This window comes from Trachypithecus francoisi, unplaced genomic scaffold (assembly GCF_009764315.1).
Source record: "Trachypithecus francoisi isolate TF-2019V2 unplaced genomic scaffold, Tfra_2.0 Lachesis_group5, whole genome shotgun sequence".
Taxonomy (NCBI): domain Eukaryota; kingdom Metazoa; phylum Chordata; class Mammalia; order Primates; family Cercopithecidae; genus Trachypithecus; species Trachypithecus francoisi.
In genome coordinates, this window is record NW_022681470.1 from 61,526,515 (window position 1) to 61,544,919 (window position 18,405).

Consider the following 18,405-nt stretch of genomic DNA (forward strand, 5'->3'; position numbering starts at 1 on the left):
TGATGGGCTGAAAGCTTGAAGGTTAAGAGCTGACATAGGAGCCTGTGTTTTGCAAATGAAAACACTGGGAATTCACTTCATTTTCCTTATTTTAAAGGAAATGTCTATATACATAAATCTGGGTCCCATTTAGGTGTAGAGATGGTGAATGTTCATCAATCTAAACCTCCCTGGCAGACCCTCAAATTGTTGTGGGTGGTTCTGTTTCCCTTGGCAACTCCCAGCTGTAGTCTCGAATCCTGCAGCTGTATGATTCTTGCACCCTTTAATGCAGTAGTTCTTGACCTTTCTGGGTTTTGGACCTGTTTCCAAATCTTATTAAATCTAAAGTGCCCTCTCTCTGAAATTTTACATCTACATGTACACAGAAAAATTGGTCAGCAATTCATGGAAGTCCATCTTTGACCCACTGACTCTAGTGGAGGGCCTTGAGAAAAATGGCCACCTGTCTTCCAGTGATCCTTAATTCAGCCCTTTCCTGAGTCAGGAGACCTGGGTTCTAGTTCCTCCTCCATCACTCACTGTAAAATGAATGGAGATAATGGTATTTGAGCCATTAGAAGGTAGGGGCCTAAACCAGATGTCTCCTTGAGGCTGGCTTCAGCTGAGAGAGCTTGGATTTTACCGATCAATGGTCTTAGAGCTCTGGAATGGTGAAGCACACACTCAGCCGTGGCTCCTCTGCCTAGCTCAGAGCCACCCCCATGCATCCTGGGACCACCCTGTGGGCTCTTGCTTCTGCCTGCCACACACACAGCTCCTATAATCCCCATTGGTGTAAACGATACCATCTCTTCTTTATCCTCTGTAGTTAGCCCCTGATTGTTTCTGTTGAGTGTTACACACCCCTGAGAGGAGTACACGCCATCCACATCCTTGTTCTTTATGTAGAAGGTAGCGCGGTAACTGAACAGGGCATGAGAATTCGGAGTGAGAGGACCTGGGTTCAAATTCCAGCTCTAACCTTATTAGTTGTGTGACCTTGGTATGTTATTTAAATATTTCAAGTCTCGGTCTCTTTATCTATAAAATGGGGATGATAATATCTGTTGGGCCTAACTTATTGAGCTATTACTAAGAGCAAGTGAGAAGGTCAATATTAATGAGCTTAGCCGTCCTCCAGAATAGACCACACATGATCCTTTTCACACAGGTTGAATCTGGGTCTTTCTTCCTCCCTTGCAGGCTGGCAGCCTGGCCCTTTCGATTCATAAGGGTGGCAACTAAAATTTAAGGAATAGCTCCTTAGCGTTTTCCCAGCCTACTAGTGTTCTGTCATGAAGGAAATTGCCATTTTCAAACAATGGCTCTTTCAGAGCTCTGAGACATCCAGAAACAACACAAACCAGGTCTCTTTAAGTGTGCAGTGGCACTGAAGGTGGGAGAAGGAAACTATGGTGACTGGAAATTTCTACAACCAGGTGGAGGGTTCTTTGGCTGGGGGCTGTAGATAAAGGAACCGAGAGAAACACAAAGGTTTGGAGTATATGGTGGAGGTGGAGGGTGGGGGTACTGATTCATGTCTGTAACAGGGCCATGGAAGGTCAAGAAGAGGCAGAAACAGCCTTTGGATGAGGATAAAGGAGAATGGCTTGGGAGGGCATTGTGTGTGAGAATGACACGGGCCGCTTGGCTAGGGGGAGACCATGGGGACCACGTTTTCTCATCAATGCTATATAACAGGCATGTAGATTAGGAAGCAGTGAGGGGCGACTCCTGCCATCTAGGCACTTGCTTGGTGCAGGGCTGAGCTCAGCGTTAAGCCTCTGATGAGTTCCTGACTTGCCCAGCTGACATCTAAGCTCAAAAGCAAAGGAAGCCCATGGGCAAAAGCTGTTCTGGACTTAATTCAGACCAACAAAAGAGAACTCATTGTTGAGGGGAGTGATCAGAGCCTCCAGAGGAAGCCACTACAGAATTTTAGAGTTGATAGGATGCAGGGAACGAAAAGGTGAGAATACAGTCAGACTTCTACAAAGCATGCTTCAAAACTTCAGAGAACGGAATCATCAGCTATGGTTCTCAAGAGAATATAGTTCAAGAGGTTTTAAAACTGAAGTCCTGACAATAAAGTCGCAAATTATCCTGAGTTAAAAAAAAAAAAAAAAAAAAGAGGGCAGCCTGTAAAAATAAAAGTGGCTGCACAGGGAGCTCTCCAGTGCACACAGATCTTAGAAGTCCTTCTGCTCTCCAAAACTTCTCACATACTTTGAACGTACATACTTTTTTTTTTTTTTTTAAGTTTTGAGACAGAGTCTTGCTCTGTCACCAGGCTGGAGTGTAGTGGCTCAATCTCAGCTCACTGCAACCTCTGCCTCCTAGGTTCAAGCGATTCTCCTATCTCAGTCTCCCATGTAGCTGGGATTACAGGCGCCTGCCACCAAGCCCAGCTAATTTTTGTATTTTAGTAGAGATGAGGTTTTGTCTTGTTGGCCAGGCTGGTCTCGAACTCCTGACCTCAGGTGATCTGCCTGCCTCAGCGTCCAAAAGTGCTGGGATTACAGACGTGAGCCATTGTGCCCAGCCGAAAGCATGTAAATTTGAATGCAGTAGGGTAGAGTGGTGAAAACAGGGCCTTTGGAATCAGACAGCATTTGAATTCTGGGTCTGCCACCTACTAGCTGTGCAACCTTGGATGGATGAATCATTTAACTTTTCTGAGCTCTAATATCTAAATCTGTAAAATGGGGATAATTGTACTCACTTGATAAGTTAGCTGTGAATGAAATGAAATGGCACCTGTGAAATTCCTACTACAGTGGCTTGCATGTAGTAAGTGCTTCATCAATATTAGCATTATTGCCATTCTACAAAATATTGGAGATGTTCTTAAACAAAGGGTAACTGCAAAAGAATAGTGCAAATGGGTAAGAATATACTGGATGGGTTAAAGGATAGGTTGCTCTGACACTTGTGAAAGCTGTGAAGAACACATAAGAATTCTTTGGGTAAAATCATCAAGCAGGAAGGTGGACGTCATGCCTGGACCTGTCAAAGTGTTGTTGATGCTGATGGAAGAGCAGGATAATGACTTGCTTGTGTCACTGCTGTCTCCCTTGGAATGATGTGCTTTAACAACAAACACAATTAAGATGGAGTTGAAGACCAATCAAGATCATTCCTCACCACCTTAAGTGAGTGTCATTCTCACTGCAGGGCACTGATAGAGCTTACAAATGTGGTGGCGGAGGCTTGATCTACATGAATTACTTAGGATAAGTACTTTGAAAAATCATGGGGAAACGGAGAGGAGTCAGAAGCCTGCAAAAGGGCAAATGTGGCTTCAATTTTCAAAAACAGGGGAAAGGATAGACTTAGAAAGTACAAAGGTGCATTTAGCGTCCATCCTGGCAAAGTTCTAGAGGAAATTATTTAACTGAGGTGACAGTCCTGGTAGCCTCTTATCTGGCCTCTTCACTTCTGCCCTTGTGCACCCCAGACTCCCATGTTGTGTTCTCAGTCTAGCAACCAGAGGGATCCCTTTAAGTCAAATCACACCTTGTCTGCTCAGAACTCTCCATGGGCTCCCCCTCTTACTGAAAGGAAAAGCCAGTCCTTCCAGTGGTCTACAGGGCCCAACACCGCCACCTGCTGCTTCTCTGACAGCAGGTCTCTCGGGTACTTTTCCTCCACCTTGTCTTGCTCCGGCCATGCTAGCCTCCTTGCTCTTGGCCTTCACTCTTGCCATTCTCTCTGCCTGGATCACTCTTCCTCCAGACAACTGCTTAGTTCACTCCCCCATGTCTTTGCTGAAATGTTAACCTTCTCAATGAGGCCTTTTATGATCACCCAATCGAGGCCCCACTTACCTTTCCTGACACTTTTTTTCTCCCTAGTACTTATCCCCATTCAACATATTATATATTTTTACTTAATTCTCCTGTTCATCAATGTTCTCGCCTTACTAAAATGCAAGGTCTCCAGTCTCTGAGACTTTTGTTTGTATTCTTAGTTCATAGAACAGCACCTATCGCATGGTCATCTTCATTAAGTATGTGTTGATTGGAAGGGAGGGAGGAAGATGGCTTGGGTAGACTTAGAGTTCACTAGACAAGGTGGCCAACCATCCCAGTTTCCCCAGGACTGAGAGAGTTCCCGAAACATGGGACTTTCAGTGCTAAGATCAGGAGAGTCCCAACTGGTCCCCTACACTAGAAGTCGTTCTTCTCTACTTCTGTGATACGGTGATTAGACTGATGGTTCCCAGGAATGCCACACACTCATTGCATCCTCATTTCAGCTCAGCCTCTCACAAAGTCTATCCTGACAACCCTACAGATGAGATGCAGAAATACAGGCTGCAGGATAGTGTATTTGGGTGGTTTGTAGCTAGCTGAGCGGCCACATCAGACATGTTGATTAATGGACCCATGTCAGGCTGGCGGGAAGGCTACAGTGGTGAGCTGCGGAACTGTCTCCGGGCCCATTTCTGCTCTGTGACCTATCTGAGCCGTGCATGAGGACACAGAAGGCAGGACTGAATTTGCCAGTGCACTAGGGAGGGAAAACTAATACACTCAACAAGTTGGGTTAGGTTTTGAAATCATTTCAATAGAAATAAATGATAGGCCGTAAGCTTAAAATTTAAACAGAAGTATCATTTTCTTTCTTTCTTTTTTGAGACGCAGTCTTGCTGTGTTGCCCAGGATGGAGTGCAGTGGCGCAATCTTGGCTCACTGCAACCTCTGCCTCCCGGGTTCCAGCGATCCTCCTGGCTCAACCTCCCGAGTAGCTGGGATTACAGGTGCCTGCCACCGTGCATGGTTAATTTTTTTGTATTTTTAGTAGAGATGGGGTTTCACCATGTCGCCAGGCTGGTCTCAAACTCTGACCTCAGGTGATCCGCCCACCTTGGCCTCCCAAAATGCTGGGATTATAGGCATGAGCCACTGCTCCTGGCTGTAAGTATTATTTCCTATTTAGGATTAAAAGAAAAAAAAAAAAAGCAATCTGAAATGTACAGAAGACACCAGGCTTAATAGCTGTTTTGTTTTAAACCCAGTACATTTATTTGCTCACACGCCTGGTCTAGTGTTGAAGCTAAGACTTCAAATGTCACCTGTTAGGCTGTGCTAATGGACACCTAGAACCAGAGGAGGGCAGGGGATGGCCCCACAGTCCTTCCGCCTGCTCGAAACACACCAGAGCCACATGTCCAGCTCTGTACCAGGGGAGAGGCTGCTCAGGTTCAGCTGCTCCATTTCTGGCTATTCCAGGACACAGCAACCCACAGAGTGCCTTGTCCTCCCTCTCTCCAACTGGGGAGTGTCCCTGCGGTGTCATCTCTGTTTACAGAAGAGATGCCCTGAGCTACTTTCCTTTCCCCTCCTCACCTAACTTATCTGGCGTAGCCTAACAGTTCAGGACCTGGGGATTCAGGTGAGACACAGATTAAGTCCCCATAACTGACATTTTCTTCTGAGAAGAAAGCATTCACATTCAAGGGCTCGAGCAGCTGTGAGCCCCACAGCAGCTGAGACGCCACAGTGCATCAAGTACAGGCACATGGCATCTGGGAGCCAGAGCTGCATCCTCTGGCTTGGATGATTTTGGCCTTTCTCCAGTGTCTCACAGCTTACAATCATTCTATAACCGAGGAGTCTGGTGGAAACGGGGGTAGCAAAGAGATCAGAGCAGGCGCATGGTCCTCTGGGGCTGGGAACACTCCCTCTTTCTACCTTCCAACTGCAGGCACATGTACAGGTCTCTTGAGCCTGAGAGATCTAAAGCCTTGGGACCTCTGGATCTGCAGGTGGTCCCTGTTTTGGTGGCTATTGACTGACCAGGGGCTCTTGGGTAAGCTCTGGGGTGGCAGTGGAGGTGGTGATGGGAGGGTGTTCCAGGCTCCACAGGCTCTTACAGGACTCAGGAGCTTATTTAAGGGAACACCTTGATTCTCCATGTCTCATGGGCCAGAGAAGAAAGGCAGCACTGTGGATCTTCTGGGAGGAAAGAAGAGGCGTTGATTTCTGACTCCAGTTTTCCATAATCAGCACAGGCTCTGTCCCACCTCCTCCCTACAGAGCTTCTGGATCCTGGAGGATAGAGAATAGGCTACATTGCACAGGCCAGCTCCAGTCCATTGGCAGGGCTGCCTAGAACATGGCTGTGATGATCCCAAAGCTCATCAGCAGAGAACCCTGTGGGGTGCTAGGGGTGTCTGCCAGGGTGCTGCAGGGAAAGGGGAGCATGTGTGTAGATGTAGAATCTCTGCCTTCCCCTCCCCTAAATAACATATAACATGGCCATGCAGAAAAGCACTCATGAAAGGAGCTGCTGACCTCAAGGCAGTGTGTCATTGAAATGGGGGCTGAGCAACCCATCAGAAGAGTGGGGAGGAGGGATCATCCTCCAGCCCCTTCCCAACTCTCTTCTGGAGCCATAAGCGACAACACTGTCTATGAAAAAGCTGAGGCTTGGAGCAGAAGAAGTGAAAAATCCCAGCTACTGCAGGCCTACGCCCAGTGGTTCTCAAAGTGTTGTCCCCAGTCTAGCAGCATCAGTGTCACCTGAAAACTTGTTAGACATCCAGGTTCTCAGTTGTTACCCAGCTCTAGTAGATGGGAAACTCTGGGGGCAGGACCAGCTATCTGTGTTTAACAAGCCTCATAGGTGACTGATGTAGCCTTGAGTGAGGACCTCAGCCAAAAGGAAGAAGGCTCCTACTGTGGCTGTTTGCTGATGGTCTTCGCAGAGCCTGCTCTCTTTGAGCTTCCTGAGAAAGGGACGCTACCCTCGCTTAGGTGAGCACTCCAGATCCATGGGGCCTCATGCTCTTGTCACTGGTCTCGCTTCCGCCCATGTATACATTTGCAGTGTTGATGGTGGCTTAGGATCTGCTTCCAACAAGTCTGCCAAATGTACTCGGTAACACAGGGGGATCCTCCAAATGTGCATTGCTTTCTGTCAGTCTCAGGAAACCCATTCCCTTCCCAGCCTATCTCAGAAACGGAGAGTGGTGGCTCAGTGGCCTCTGGCTCTGGCACGGCCCCTTGATGGGCCCACAGTGGCCCCTCTGCCCTTGGCCCTGATGGCCCCACAGTGGCCCCTCTGCCCTTGGCCCTGATGGCCCCACAGTGGCCCCTCTGCCCTTGGCTCTGATGGCTTCCCAACAGATGTTCCTCTTCACATGTAGTCCTAATAACTCAATCAGTTTAAAAACGAAAAAACTAAAAAAGCAAACCATGCTCATTGCAAATTATACTGAAATGAAACAGACAGATAAAATGCAGTAATTTCCTTATCCCATAGCCCTCCTCTCCCTAAATCCTCTATCACCCCACGCCCTGCTCCTGCCCTAGCGAGCCAAAGTTCTTGCTGTCTTGATGATTTGCAATTCTCTGCATGACTCTGCCTCTTGGGTTTGTTTAATTAGAAATAGGCTGGGAAGTGCTTCCTATGCTCTGGCATGTTAATTGCTTATCAGAGAAGGAGAAGGGGTGACAGCATTTGGTGATGGAAATTTCCGCTCTCCCCATCTCAGCGTTTGTCTCCGTGGTTCTCTCCCACCCCTCTCCTTGCCTCTTGCGCTCTGCCTCCCTCCCTTCCTCACTCTGGTCATTGTCACAGCCACGGAGACTCTTGGGGGCCAGAATTCAAACTGAAAAGGAAAAACTGTCCCCTCTTTCACCCTGTCCCTTTTCTTGTCCATCTTCTCATATCCCAGCTGGCCGCCATGCCCAGCTGGCTCCGAGGAGATTCCGGAGCAGAGCTCCTTAACTGCACTCAGTACTCAGAGGATCATTTTCCTTTCATGCCTTTCCCCGTATTATTGTTATTATTTACTTTTATTTTTTACAAAACAGGAGAAAAGAGTGAATCGGGTTGGGGGAGGTGACACATTTCTCCACAAAGGTACAAAATTGCCTATAGAAAGTCAGCTTCGGAATGCCGAGCCCGGGCTGCTGAGATGAGGCGTTCCTGGGCATCCCTCTCCCAAATGTCCTTCGGATCTGGCTGGGGTCACTCCCACATTGAGGGCAGCCTCCCCGAGGTGAGATGGAGAGGACTCCTTTAGCCCTTGCCCAGGAGGCACAAGAGCAAGCAACTGAGACTGTACAGAGAAAGAGAAGAGGAAGGGGTGCAGCCCGGGGACACAGGCAGGGGACAGCCAAGCCAGGTCCAGGAGCCTCTGGGCAGGGAGAAGATGGGGAGGCAGGAGGCTCTAGCCAGAGTCCCTCCTGTTCCTTGGAGATGCTCCTCAGAATGGCAGCAGAGGTGACCCTAGGAGGTAAGGGCAACTTTCTGGAGGCGGCAGAAGCACTCCCAGGGCCATACAGCTCCACCTGTCTTGGCCCAGCTGCCAGGCCTCAAGCACGTGGGTCCATGTCCCTTTTCTGGCAGGGCATCTGGCCCAGACTGCTTCTCTTTTGGTAAAAAATAGTCCTAGTGGTTTCTCTACTGCTGAGAACAGGCTGAGTTTCAAGAATTTTGAGACAATGGTGGTGACAGTGTCTCCCCTTCTGAGGAGCTGGGCAGCTTCCTCCCTGGATTCCAGGGCAGGACGAGGGGAGCAGACACAACCCGGACAGAAGGGGCACTCCAGCCCCAGAAAGCCCAGGCTGGAGGGAGAGGCCGCCTCCCACCCACCCCCTTCCTGGGTTGGCCTGTGCCAAGGTGGGCCGCTAGCCCAGCTGCCAGGAGGAGGACAGCGAGAGCCAGGATGGCAATGAGCCCAGGATGGTCCCCTAAGGCTCTGTGGCAAGAAGTGGCCTCTTTGGTCCTGGCCCACACACAAGCCAACTGGGTGTGGGCATCAGCAAAGGCCACTTGCAGGCAGGCCCAGTACTCCGTGGCCTGAAGGAGGCGGGTAATGTTGTAGCTGTGGGTTCCCCGAGGCAGGCGGGCCAGGGCTGTGGCCCCCTGGCCCCGGAGGGAGGAGGCGCTGGACCAGGTGAGGTTGGTGGACACTGTGTTGGGTGGGGTGACCCAAGATAGCAGGATGTGATAGGGGTGGGTCTCCTGCACCCGGAGCTCCAGCCCCCGTCCTTCGTCCCTGCCTGGCTGGAGGAGAGCACGGCCCACAACCACACTAACCGTCTTAGTGTCAGCCCCCACCAGGTTCTGGGCCACACAGGTGTACAGCCCTGCCTCTTCTGCTGTCACCCTCCGCAGCTCCAGGGTCCCCTCGGGGTACACCCGGTACCTCCTGCCTGCATGGGCAGGTGTCAGTCGAAACCCGGCTGGAGTGACCCAGTAGATCTCGGGTTCGGGTTCGGCCAGTGCCCGGCAATGCAGCACCATGCTCTCTCCACTGGCTACTTGGAGGCTTGGGGGGAAGCTTCGGGGGGAGATGAGGGGCAAACAGTGGTCTGTCATCTCCCGGAAGGGCACCTCACGGACTGGGCGGCGCTGGAGGTCCGGAGGCTCCGCGCATAGGGTGGATTGCGGCTCGATGAAGCGGACACGGGTGCCCGTGGCATTGGCCCAGCGGATGACACAGTCACAGCGGATGGGGTTGCCGTGGAGACCTACCTCCTGCAGGTTGGGCAGGGACTCCACCGTCTGCTGGTGCAAGGCACTGAGAGCGTTGTTGTTGAGCATGAGGGTTTCCATCTGGGGCAGGTGGTGGAAGGCGCGGGGGTGGATGAAGGACAGCCGTGGGTTATTGGTGATGTCCAGCTTGGTCAGCTCGGGGAGGTTCACCAGGGCGAACTTGTCGATGGAGACCAGCTCCTCCATGTTGTTCAGCCCAAGCTCCTTGAGGTGCAGCATGTTGGCAAAGTCCCCCGGCCCTACTCGCTGGAGCGGGTTCTTGTTGAGGTCTAGGAACTTGAGCCCGGGCACCTGTTCCAGTGCCCGCCTGGGCACCCGGGCCAGCTGGTTGTCATAGAAGGAGAGGCTCTCCAGGCTTTGCAGCCCCTCCAGGGCATAGTCGGAGATCTCCCGCAGGTTCATGCCTGCTAGCACCAGGCTACGCAGGTTGGCCAGGGGCCGGAAGTTCATGTCCAGGATGGCGTCTACCTTGTTGCCACCAATCATGAGTATCTCCAAGTTGGGCAGCATTTCGAACCAGCGGCTGTCAATGGCCCTCAGCAGGTTGGAGTTGAGGTGCAGCCTCAGCAAGTTGCTGAGGCCGGAAAAGGCCCTGGGGGCAATGCGGTAGAGCTGGTTGTGGTTGAGATAGAGTTCCTGTAGGCTGGCCAGCCCTGCAAAGCTGTGGTCCTCCAGCCGGGTCAGCTGGTTCTCCTCTAGGTGCAGGCTCAGCAGCTGGGGCAGGGCATGGAAATCACAGTCTCGGGCATCCGAAAAGCTGTTCTGGGAGAGGTCCAGCTCTGTGAGATTGGCCAGGTAGCCCAGCTCACTCTGGTCCACACGGACAATGCTGTTGCTCTGCAGGAGCAGAGTCTGTGTGCCTGCGGGGAGCGCCGGGGGGACCGCCGTCAGGAATAGGTCATTGCAGTCCACAGTGGTAGCCTCGCGGTAGGACGAGCGGGGCGTATACCAGGGCCGGATCTGGCAGGCACACTGAGGGGGGCAGGGCACACGCCAGGGTACCACAGGCACAGCGGCAGTGGCACCAGCCACCCAAGCTAGCAAGAGAGGGGCCACGAGGAGCCTCATGGTGGAGCTGCAGGGCAGGGGACCATTCACGAGAAGCGTCTGGAGTCCTGCTCTTCGTGTTTTGCAGGGTAAGGGTCAGCAACCCTGCCAGGGCCCAAGGAGCCACCCTCCCAGGGCAGTCATTCTACACCGGCTGTCACTTCTTGCCTTCCTGGATATGGCTTCTCTTCCTTGTCCACTGGGGCTGGGCCTGCTCACTCATTGCCAGGCCCCATCAGGGGCAGCCCTGGAAGAAGAGGAGGCAGAGTTAAGGAGGTTGCAGAGAAGCAGTATCTACCCCTCCTCCCATGTCTGTTTGTTTGTTTGTTTAAAACAGAGTCTCATTCTGTCACCCAGGCTGGAGTGCAGTGGCGCACTCAGCTCACTGCATCCTCCGCCTCCTGGATTCAAGTGATTCTCCTGGCTCAGCCTCCCAAATAGCTGGGATTACAGGCATGTGCCACCACCCCTGGCTAACTTTTGTATTTTTAGTAGAGACGGGGTTTCTCCATGTTGGCTAGGCTGGTCTCGAACTCCTGACCTCAAGTGATCTGCCCACCTCAGTCTCCCAAAGTGCTGGGATTACAGGTGTGAGTCACTGCGCCTGGCCCCTCCCATGTTTTTTGACTCAACAAGCCAAAAGAGCTGCAGAGGTCATGGCCAGGACTGTCCTTAAGGCTTTAGTGTCCTTTTCTATGACCTGCTCACAGAGTCAGTGACTGTGAGTCTTCAGTGAAGGAGAGGAAGGTGTGTGTGTGTGTGTGTGTGCACATGCACGTGTGTGTTTGGGAGGGAAGGAGAGTGGATGGGCTGAAATTATTGTTATCTTCAGAGTCCTTCTAAGCCCAGAGAGATGTGAGGTAGGTTCTCTAACCTTTCTTACCTCTTTCCTCCCAGCCTCCTTGGCTCACTGGGTAAATGGAAGATAAAATGATAAGTTTCCAGAAATTCCTCTGGCAGTGTAAGCAGGAGGTGGGTGAGGACTGGTGGAAATAAGTACAACAGCTTCTACAATCTGGGATGGGCTCCCCAGGACTCTAGAGGTAAAAGGCAGCGCAGACCTGATCCACATCCAGGCAGGCTGGGGTGTTCTGCTGCCTAGGATCTTCCGGGTGGGGATACTGCTTTGGTGTTTGCCAACTTCCTCACCCTGGAGGCAGGAGGTTTTCTCCTTTCCCAACAGCCTGGCAGAGTTGCCCAGGAGGAGGTAGTGGAGTTAAGAAGCCTGGGTCTGAGCTCCTCAGCTGTGCAGGTAAGGCCTTCTGTGACCCGGCCCCATCACCTGGCTTCTCTTGTCACCCACCCCACTTACCCGCTGCACACAAACCTGAGGTTACCGTGACATGCCACCCTTCTGATGTCTCCTCCTCATTGTCTTCCAGACAACTCCTACTTGTTCTTCAACGCTCAACTTTAACTTCAGTCACCACCTGCAGAAAGCTTCTCCAAAACCTCCCCACCTGGCTAAGGGGCTGGCTTTATGCTCTTAAAGTACTCACGCTTCCTACTGTCACAGTTCTCACCACACCATGGGAAAACACCTCTAACTGGAGACCTGTCTTGCCTCTTGTGCCTGTAGTACAGGATGGGTGCCCAGTGTGTGTTGATTGTATGAATCAATCTCTGTGACTCCAGAGCTCCTTTCCCCAGGAGACTGGACATCACCCCTCCAATCGAGAATCCAAGCCACTGCTGTTTCCTCCATCCTGAGTGTAAGGAACCTATCCAGTTTCTCTCTTAGATCCCAGGGCCATGGAGGCAAGTATAGCCTTGGCCTAGAACCAAAGATGGAAACCAAAAAGGGGCCAGACTGTGTTGCCTTCTTGAGCCTGTTCTGACTCCTGAGTGGGAATCTGATTCCAGGTAAGTTTTTAGCTACAAGTGTCAAGGAAATGCACAAACACTTACTGAGCACCCACCACTGCTCAGGGCTCTTCAAAGACTCTGAATGTCTTTTTTCACATGACCCTCATAACAGGTATATGAGATAAGCACTCCAGTTTGCAGATACCTCCAGTTTGCAGATTAAGAGACTGAGGTCCTGAAGAGGTTAAAGAACTTGGCTCAAGTCACATAGCTGGCGAGCAGCAAGATACAAGAATCAACCCAAGTCCAGGGGGCTGTGTGCCGTTTACACTTCACATCTGTGCTCCCAGGTCTGTCTGGTCTGACTCTGCCCTGGGCCTCTGGAGGGTCTGGGATGTACTGACTGCCAAGGTTGCAGGCCGTGTGCCTGTTCTTGTCCCCTGGGGTGATGACTCCTTACCAGGCAGCTGCAAAAAGCTTGGAACTATGTCTCCTGCCACTATCCAGGCAGGTGCCTCTCAGTGGGCCAGAGGGGTTCTTCGCCTATCTCATCCTGCTTCCAGGATGCTAGGGCTTGGGAGGGGAGCAGTTGGAGGCAGGGTCCCCTTCCCTGAGCAGGAACACAGCAAGCCTATTTACATTTGACTACTTCCCACTTTCCTCTGCAGCTATTTCTGAAGGTGGGAAAAACCACCGTGACTTAAAAGGCATAGAGGTTTTGCGTAGGGGTGTGTGTGCACTGACACGTAAAACTCAAGGTAAACAAACACATGTGCACACATGCATGCATGCCTGCATACATGTCCAAGGGGAACCCAGCTACCCAAGCCAGTGTATGGGGGTCAGGAAGTGGGGAGGGAATTTTGTGGTGTTCTATGTGGGTGGAAAGGAAGGAGGGAACAAGCTGAGTCTCCGAGAGGTCCCTGTTGTGGAACTGGATCTATGGCCAGTAGTCGTGCCACACTTACATACCAGAGACCACTGACTGCCATCTAGACCTGCTGTGAGAGAGCAGACCCATCAGCAAATAGATCAGGACCCAAATCTCGGCCCTACCACTCACTACCCAAGCACCTGAGGCAAAACTACTTGACTGCTCTGAGCAACCATTTCCTTCTGTATTACATGAGATTGTCACTGGAATTAAATGAGCGTGTTGCACACAGAAAGAACTGGACAAATGTTAGCTCCCTTCCAGCTCCAACTCATCCCTCAGGGTTAGGAGGTTCTCCAGCTATAGGACTTCTTAGGGGACAGTAGAAGTTGGCTCCTAGGGCTCAATAAGTTAGCAAGTGCCATGCTAATTGGGGAGGCAGGTTCAAAAACACAAAACAACTAGGAGAGCCCAAGACATTTCCCAAGTGGAGAGAAGGGTGAGGGCTGGAGGAGGTGGAGAGGGGTCTTCAGCTGGGCCCCAGCATCTCCCTGACTTTTAGACCCTACCTGAGTCCAGTTTCCCTTCTTCATCAACACTTGGTTCTAAGCGCTGAGTCAGTGCTCAACTGCACTGAGGGAATCAAGGAACCATTTAAAACTTAATTGAAACCCTCCAGGCACTTGCCTTTCCCCTCCACCTGAGACTGCTGCCCCTTCCTTCCCTCCCCTGGTTGGGCTGGGTGGAGGAGGCAGAGGTTGTGGCTCCTGGGCTAGGAGCCTGGGGCTGGGCCTTAGGATCCTGAGGCAGTGACTTGAAGACTCACGCTCACACGGCACCTCTGACCCCAAGGCTTGGCAAAGGCCCAGGCAAGTCCACCCCCTCACTGCTGAGCATGCAGCCCTTTCCGGGATGCAGCTCAGAGCTGCCCACTCACCTGCCATCACCATCTAAGGCTGCCTTGCACATGGCCCGCTCATGCAGGCTGATTAGCAGTTTCTATCGGGGAGCTGCAGAGAAAGCTAGTTGTCTTTCATCTGTAATCTCCAGGGGTGATCAGGAGTTCAGACTGTCACGTGTATACTTTCCCCAACTGGATTCCAAGCGGCCTGAGGCAGGGGGCATATCTTACATGCTTTTTGTGTCCTCAGAGCACCAAGTGTAGGATTGAGCATGTAGCGGGTGCTTGAGAGTGGCTATAGTGAAATGCATAGAGAACACGCATTGCATTTAATCCCCCCAACAACCCTGTGTGTAGGCAAGAAGGGATTATTTAGCCCCATTTTGCCAGTGAGGCAACTGAGAGAAACATTAAGTGATTCATCAGAGGTTGCACAGCTTCTATGCAGTGGGGTCAGGATTCAAACCCGGGGGTCTTTGACTCTACAGCCTGCCTCACCAGCCCAGCCAACGCGGATCAGCGCCTGTTTTACAGGAGCAGAGGGCAAGGCTGCCTCAGTTGCAAATCCCTTCAGAGAAAACCTGGGTCCTCAGGTCCTCCACCCCACCTGCCCCCTGCTGGGCCCCTCAGCTCCTGGTCCTTGACTCCTGCCCAGAACGACCCCCTTGGGGGACAATGTGGGGAAGGACACTGTTCCTGTGTGTGTGTGGCTGGGCCTGGAACCACAGGGACAAACAGAGCCAGCTGCTGCACACAGACCTCAGCCTGCCTTCTGAATGGGGGCTGTGGGCTGCTTTTTGCGCAGTGACTGCTGGCCAGCTGTGGGCTTCAGTGACAGGAGACAAAAGCCCAAGAGCTGTATTCCAAGAAGCAGGGTTGGTTGCCCACTCCAAGGGCAAGTTTCTCTCTTGGAAGGGCTGGTGCTGCAAACCCTGTCAGGCCTATGTCCTCCAGGCTGTTTCTGTGGATTTAGCAGAAACTGTGGAATTAATCCGCTACACTCTGGATTAAACTAAGACCTTTGGCAAAGGTCTGAAGGAAGAGTTTTGGAGATGCTGTCGGTGCTTTCTCCCTTCCCTGCTTCTCAGGCCCCGGCCCCAGCACAGCCCCAGTGCTCCTGACTGGTATTGGTGGACACAGAGTCTCCTCTCCTCTCCTCCTCCCTCCTCTCCCTGGCGGTACCCTGCCCAGCCCCCTGGGAGCTGAGGGTCTGGAGGGAGGGTGGCAGGCAGTGATCGATTGCCTGGCCTTGGCTGCTTCAGTGCCAGGACATCCCTCTCCCCACAAAGCTGCGGAGACAGATGGGCGGTATAATTGAGTGTAGCGTTGATAAACTCCAGCCTCCTCACCAGCAGATAAGCGCTGGGTGGGAGGGATGCTGAGGGTGAGGAAGGCCAGTCCTCCATCTGCATACCTGGCCTCCAGCTCCTCCTGGGAGGTGAGCCTGGCCCCTCACTCCCACTTCCCATTTAATCACACATAACCAGAACCTCGGAGCTGGAGGAAACCTCAGAGCTGGAGGAGACCTCAGCCTCAGCGTTTATCTGCTCTTCCAGAGTCTAATTCCATAAATAACTTATGTGAAGAAGGAGTGGTGGGGCGTGAGCCTGGCTCTGCTGCTCACTGTGTGACCTTGGGCAAAGTACTTAATCTTTCGAGCCCCAAATCCCCGAGCTGGGAAATGGGGATAATGCCTGCATCCCTTCTGGAACTGCTGTGAGGAGTACGGGATGTAAGGTGCACGAAGTGCTTGTTAGTTCCCTCCATTGCTTCCCAGCATTGTGGCCTCTCCTTTCATCTTACCATGCATTGGGTTGGTGCAAAAGTAATTGCGGTTTTGGCCATTACTTTTAATACTAATACCTAATACTTCTCACTTCTCAACTTTTGTAATAAACTTTAAAAAATATTGTTGAGGCATAACATATGTACAGGAGAGTACATAAATGTCCCTGATCCCAACATGCATAGGTACAAGTACAACCACCACCCAAATCAAGACATACACATTCCGAGCAATCCAGAAGCTTCCTAGGTACGCGCCCCTTCCCAGTCAATATCCAGCCCCCACCTGGAGCTAACCACTATCCCAACTTCTGTCGCCACCAAGCAGTTTCATCTTGAAAACCCAGAATTCCCCTTCCTTTTCCACGACAAGTTGGAACCAGGGTCTTTGGAATTAGGTTACTCTGGCATTAAGGAACTTTAAATCCACTTCATTCCTCCTCCTACTTCAAAATGGGCTATAGCTTCTCAGTCTCATGTTTAAGCTGTGATCTCTAGGAAGAGAGGCTGATTCTTCTCTCTCTTTCTAGAGTTCCCATATCTAAAAATTGCTCTCAGCTTTGGGGCTTAGCTCTGGGCAGCATCCTCATGGCCTGGGCCTGGGAGTGCCATGCTACCTTGAGGGAGGATGATGTGGGTGACCTCCTGGGCCCCGTGCCCCCTAGGCCTTCTCATCACAGAGTTCCGGGACACTAGGCAAGAGGATGGATTGGGAGTGGCCAGGAAGGAGGGGCCCAGACCTGCACTCCTAACCATCCATCCCCTGGGCCACTCTACTTGGCAGTCTCAGAGGCTCCTCCCATTCTCTTGTCCTAAACACAACATCTCCTCCCACCATCTAGCTGTGCTGCATTGTTCCCATTGCCATCAGCACCATCATCCACCAAAGGCTGGAAATGCCCATCCTCTTCATCTGCCCTCTCCCACCTCACACCCCTCACCAAAATGCTCACACTTAACCTTCTCTTTTCATTTCTGGCCTTGTCCCGTACGGTGGCCTCTTTCAGGCTCTCCTGCTCACCTGAGTGAGCCACACTTCCCCTCACTGCCTCTCATTCCCAGACATGCCGCACTCTGGCTATTTTTCCTTCCACACCTCGGGCCTCTCACTCTGCTTGCCACGCCCTTCCCCAACTTCAACTCTTCAACTTCTCTTCAGCTGTGAAAACCCATCCCAAATGCCACCTCCCCTGTGACGCTTTCCCTTAGAGAAGAGTGGTTCCTCCCACAGCTGCCCCCGAGACTCTCTGAACAAACCACAGTGGCAGCTTCCTCACTGTTAGGCTGTGAGTCTGTCTTCCTAACCAGGCTGAGAGCTTCTTGAGGAAAGGATGGTTTGTTATGGATTTCTGTGTCCCTAGAGCCTAGTGTCATGCACTTTCCCTTGCAGGACTGAGGGGTACTCTGCCGGGAACTGTGAATCACAACCCATTAGTAGGTCATGAAAACAATTTAACATGGGTCACGATCTACATTAAAAAAATGATAGAGAATATCAGACTGCATTGTATGCAGCCAGACTAAGCATTGTTTTGAGATGCTCCCCCTGCTATTTTATACACACACATTTGTGCACTGGGACATGATACAAGGCTTTTTCTTTCTTTTTTTTTTTTTTGCCTTTGGCTGTAGCTATACAAGCTTGAAAACCATTACTCTGAGAATCTCTCTTTTGGGAAAATGAGTCCCTTCAACTCTAGTTGACACCACTGGGATGCTAACAGAAAGCAAAGTCTCAGAGGAAAGATGTGGCATTCCTGAGTGTCTTCCATGTACCAGGACTTCTATTTGCTAGCCACTTTATATTCCTCATCCCATCCTTCTGCGAGGGACATAATTTTCAGATGAGAAACCTAAGCTCCACAAAGCTAAGGGGCCGGACTGAGGTCCCACAGTGAGCGTGTAGAGGAGCCAGGATCCGAACCCCATCACCAGCCCTTGCCAGTTCCATGATTTCGGTGCCAGCGCTCACCTGACCTCCAGGGCTGTCATGGTGGGAAGGGACTGGAGGGCATCTGCTGGGCAAAGGTGAGGCTTCTTTTTTCATACTTGCCCTCCCCTCCTTTCTGGTATGAGAGGGGTCAGTGTTCCAGAAAACCCCCTTGTTGGGCCTGGGAGGGGAGGGACTGTCCCCAGGCAGGAATCTCTGTCTTCCCAGGTCTCCTGGCTGGCCCAAGCAGAGAGTGTTAGAGCTCTGCTGCCTGGAAGGCAGCCTGCCTCGTTATTTCTTAATTAGGAGTGGAAGGTGCCAGTAGGTAGCACAGAGTCATTGCTGTCTGCGTGCACTGCACCAGAAAAGGTTGCAGGGGAGCCGAGCCAGCCTGCTGAGGGCACGGAGGCAGCTCTAGGCTGCATCTCACTGCCACTTGCTGCCAGGCTTTTGCTGATCCTCAGAGGAAACTTTTCTGACCCTCTACACCCATCTCCTGGGCTCCCATGATGCCCTAGTGTGCCTCCATCCTAAACTGGCTGGCTGGCTGTCTCCCCGACCAGACTG

The 18,405-nt window shown here is 51.7% G+C and overlaps 1 protein-coding gene across 1 annotated transcript in view; it reads right to left on the bottom strand.

The window, feature by feature from the left end:
* Window positions 1–7,742: 7,742 nt before the first annotated feature.
* Window positions 7,743–18,405, bottom strand: part of LRRN2 (leucine rich repeat neuronal 2) — a 68,188-nt gene continuing 57,525 nt past the window's right edge. The window contains exon 2 of the mRNA XM_033196219.1: window positions 7,743–10,789. Within this exon, the coding sequence (XP_033052110.1) occupies window positions 8,422–10,563 (2,142 nt within the window). The 5' untranslated portion in view covers window positions 10,564–10,789 and the 3' untranslated portion in view covers window positions 7,743–8,421. The remainder of the gene's footprint in view (window positions 10,790–18,405) is intronic.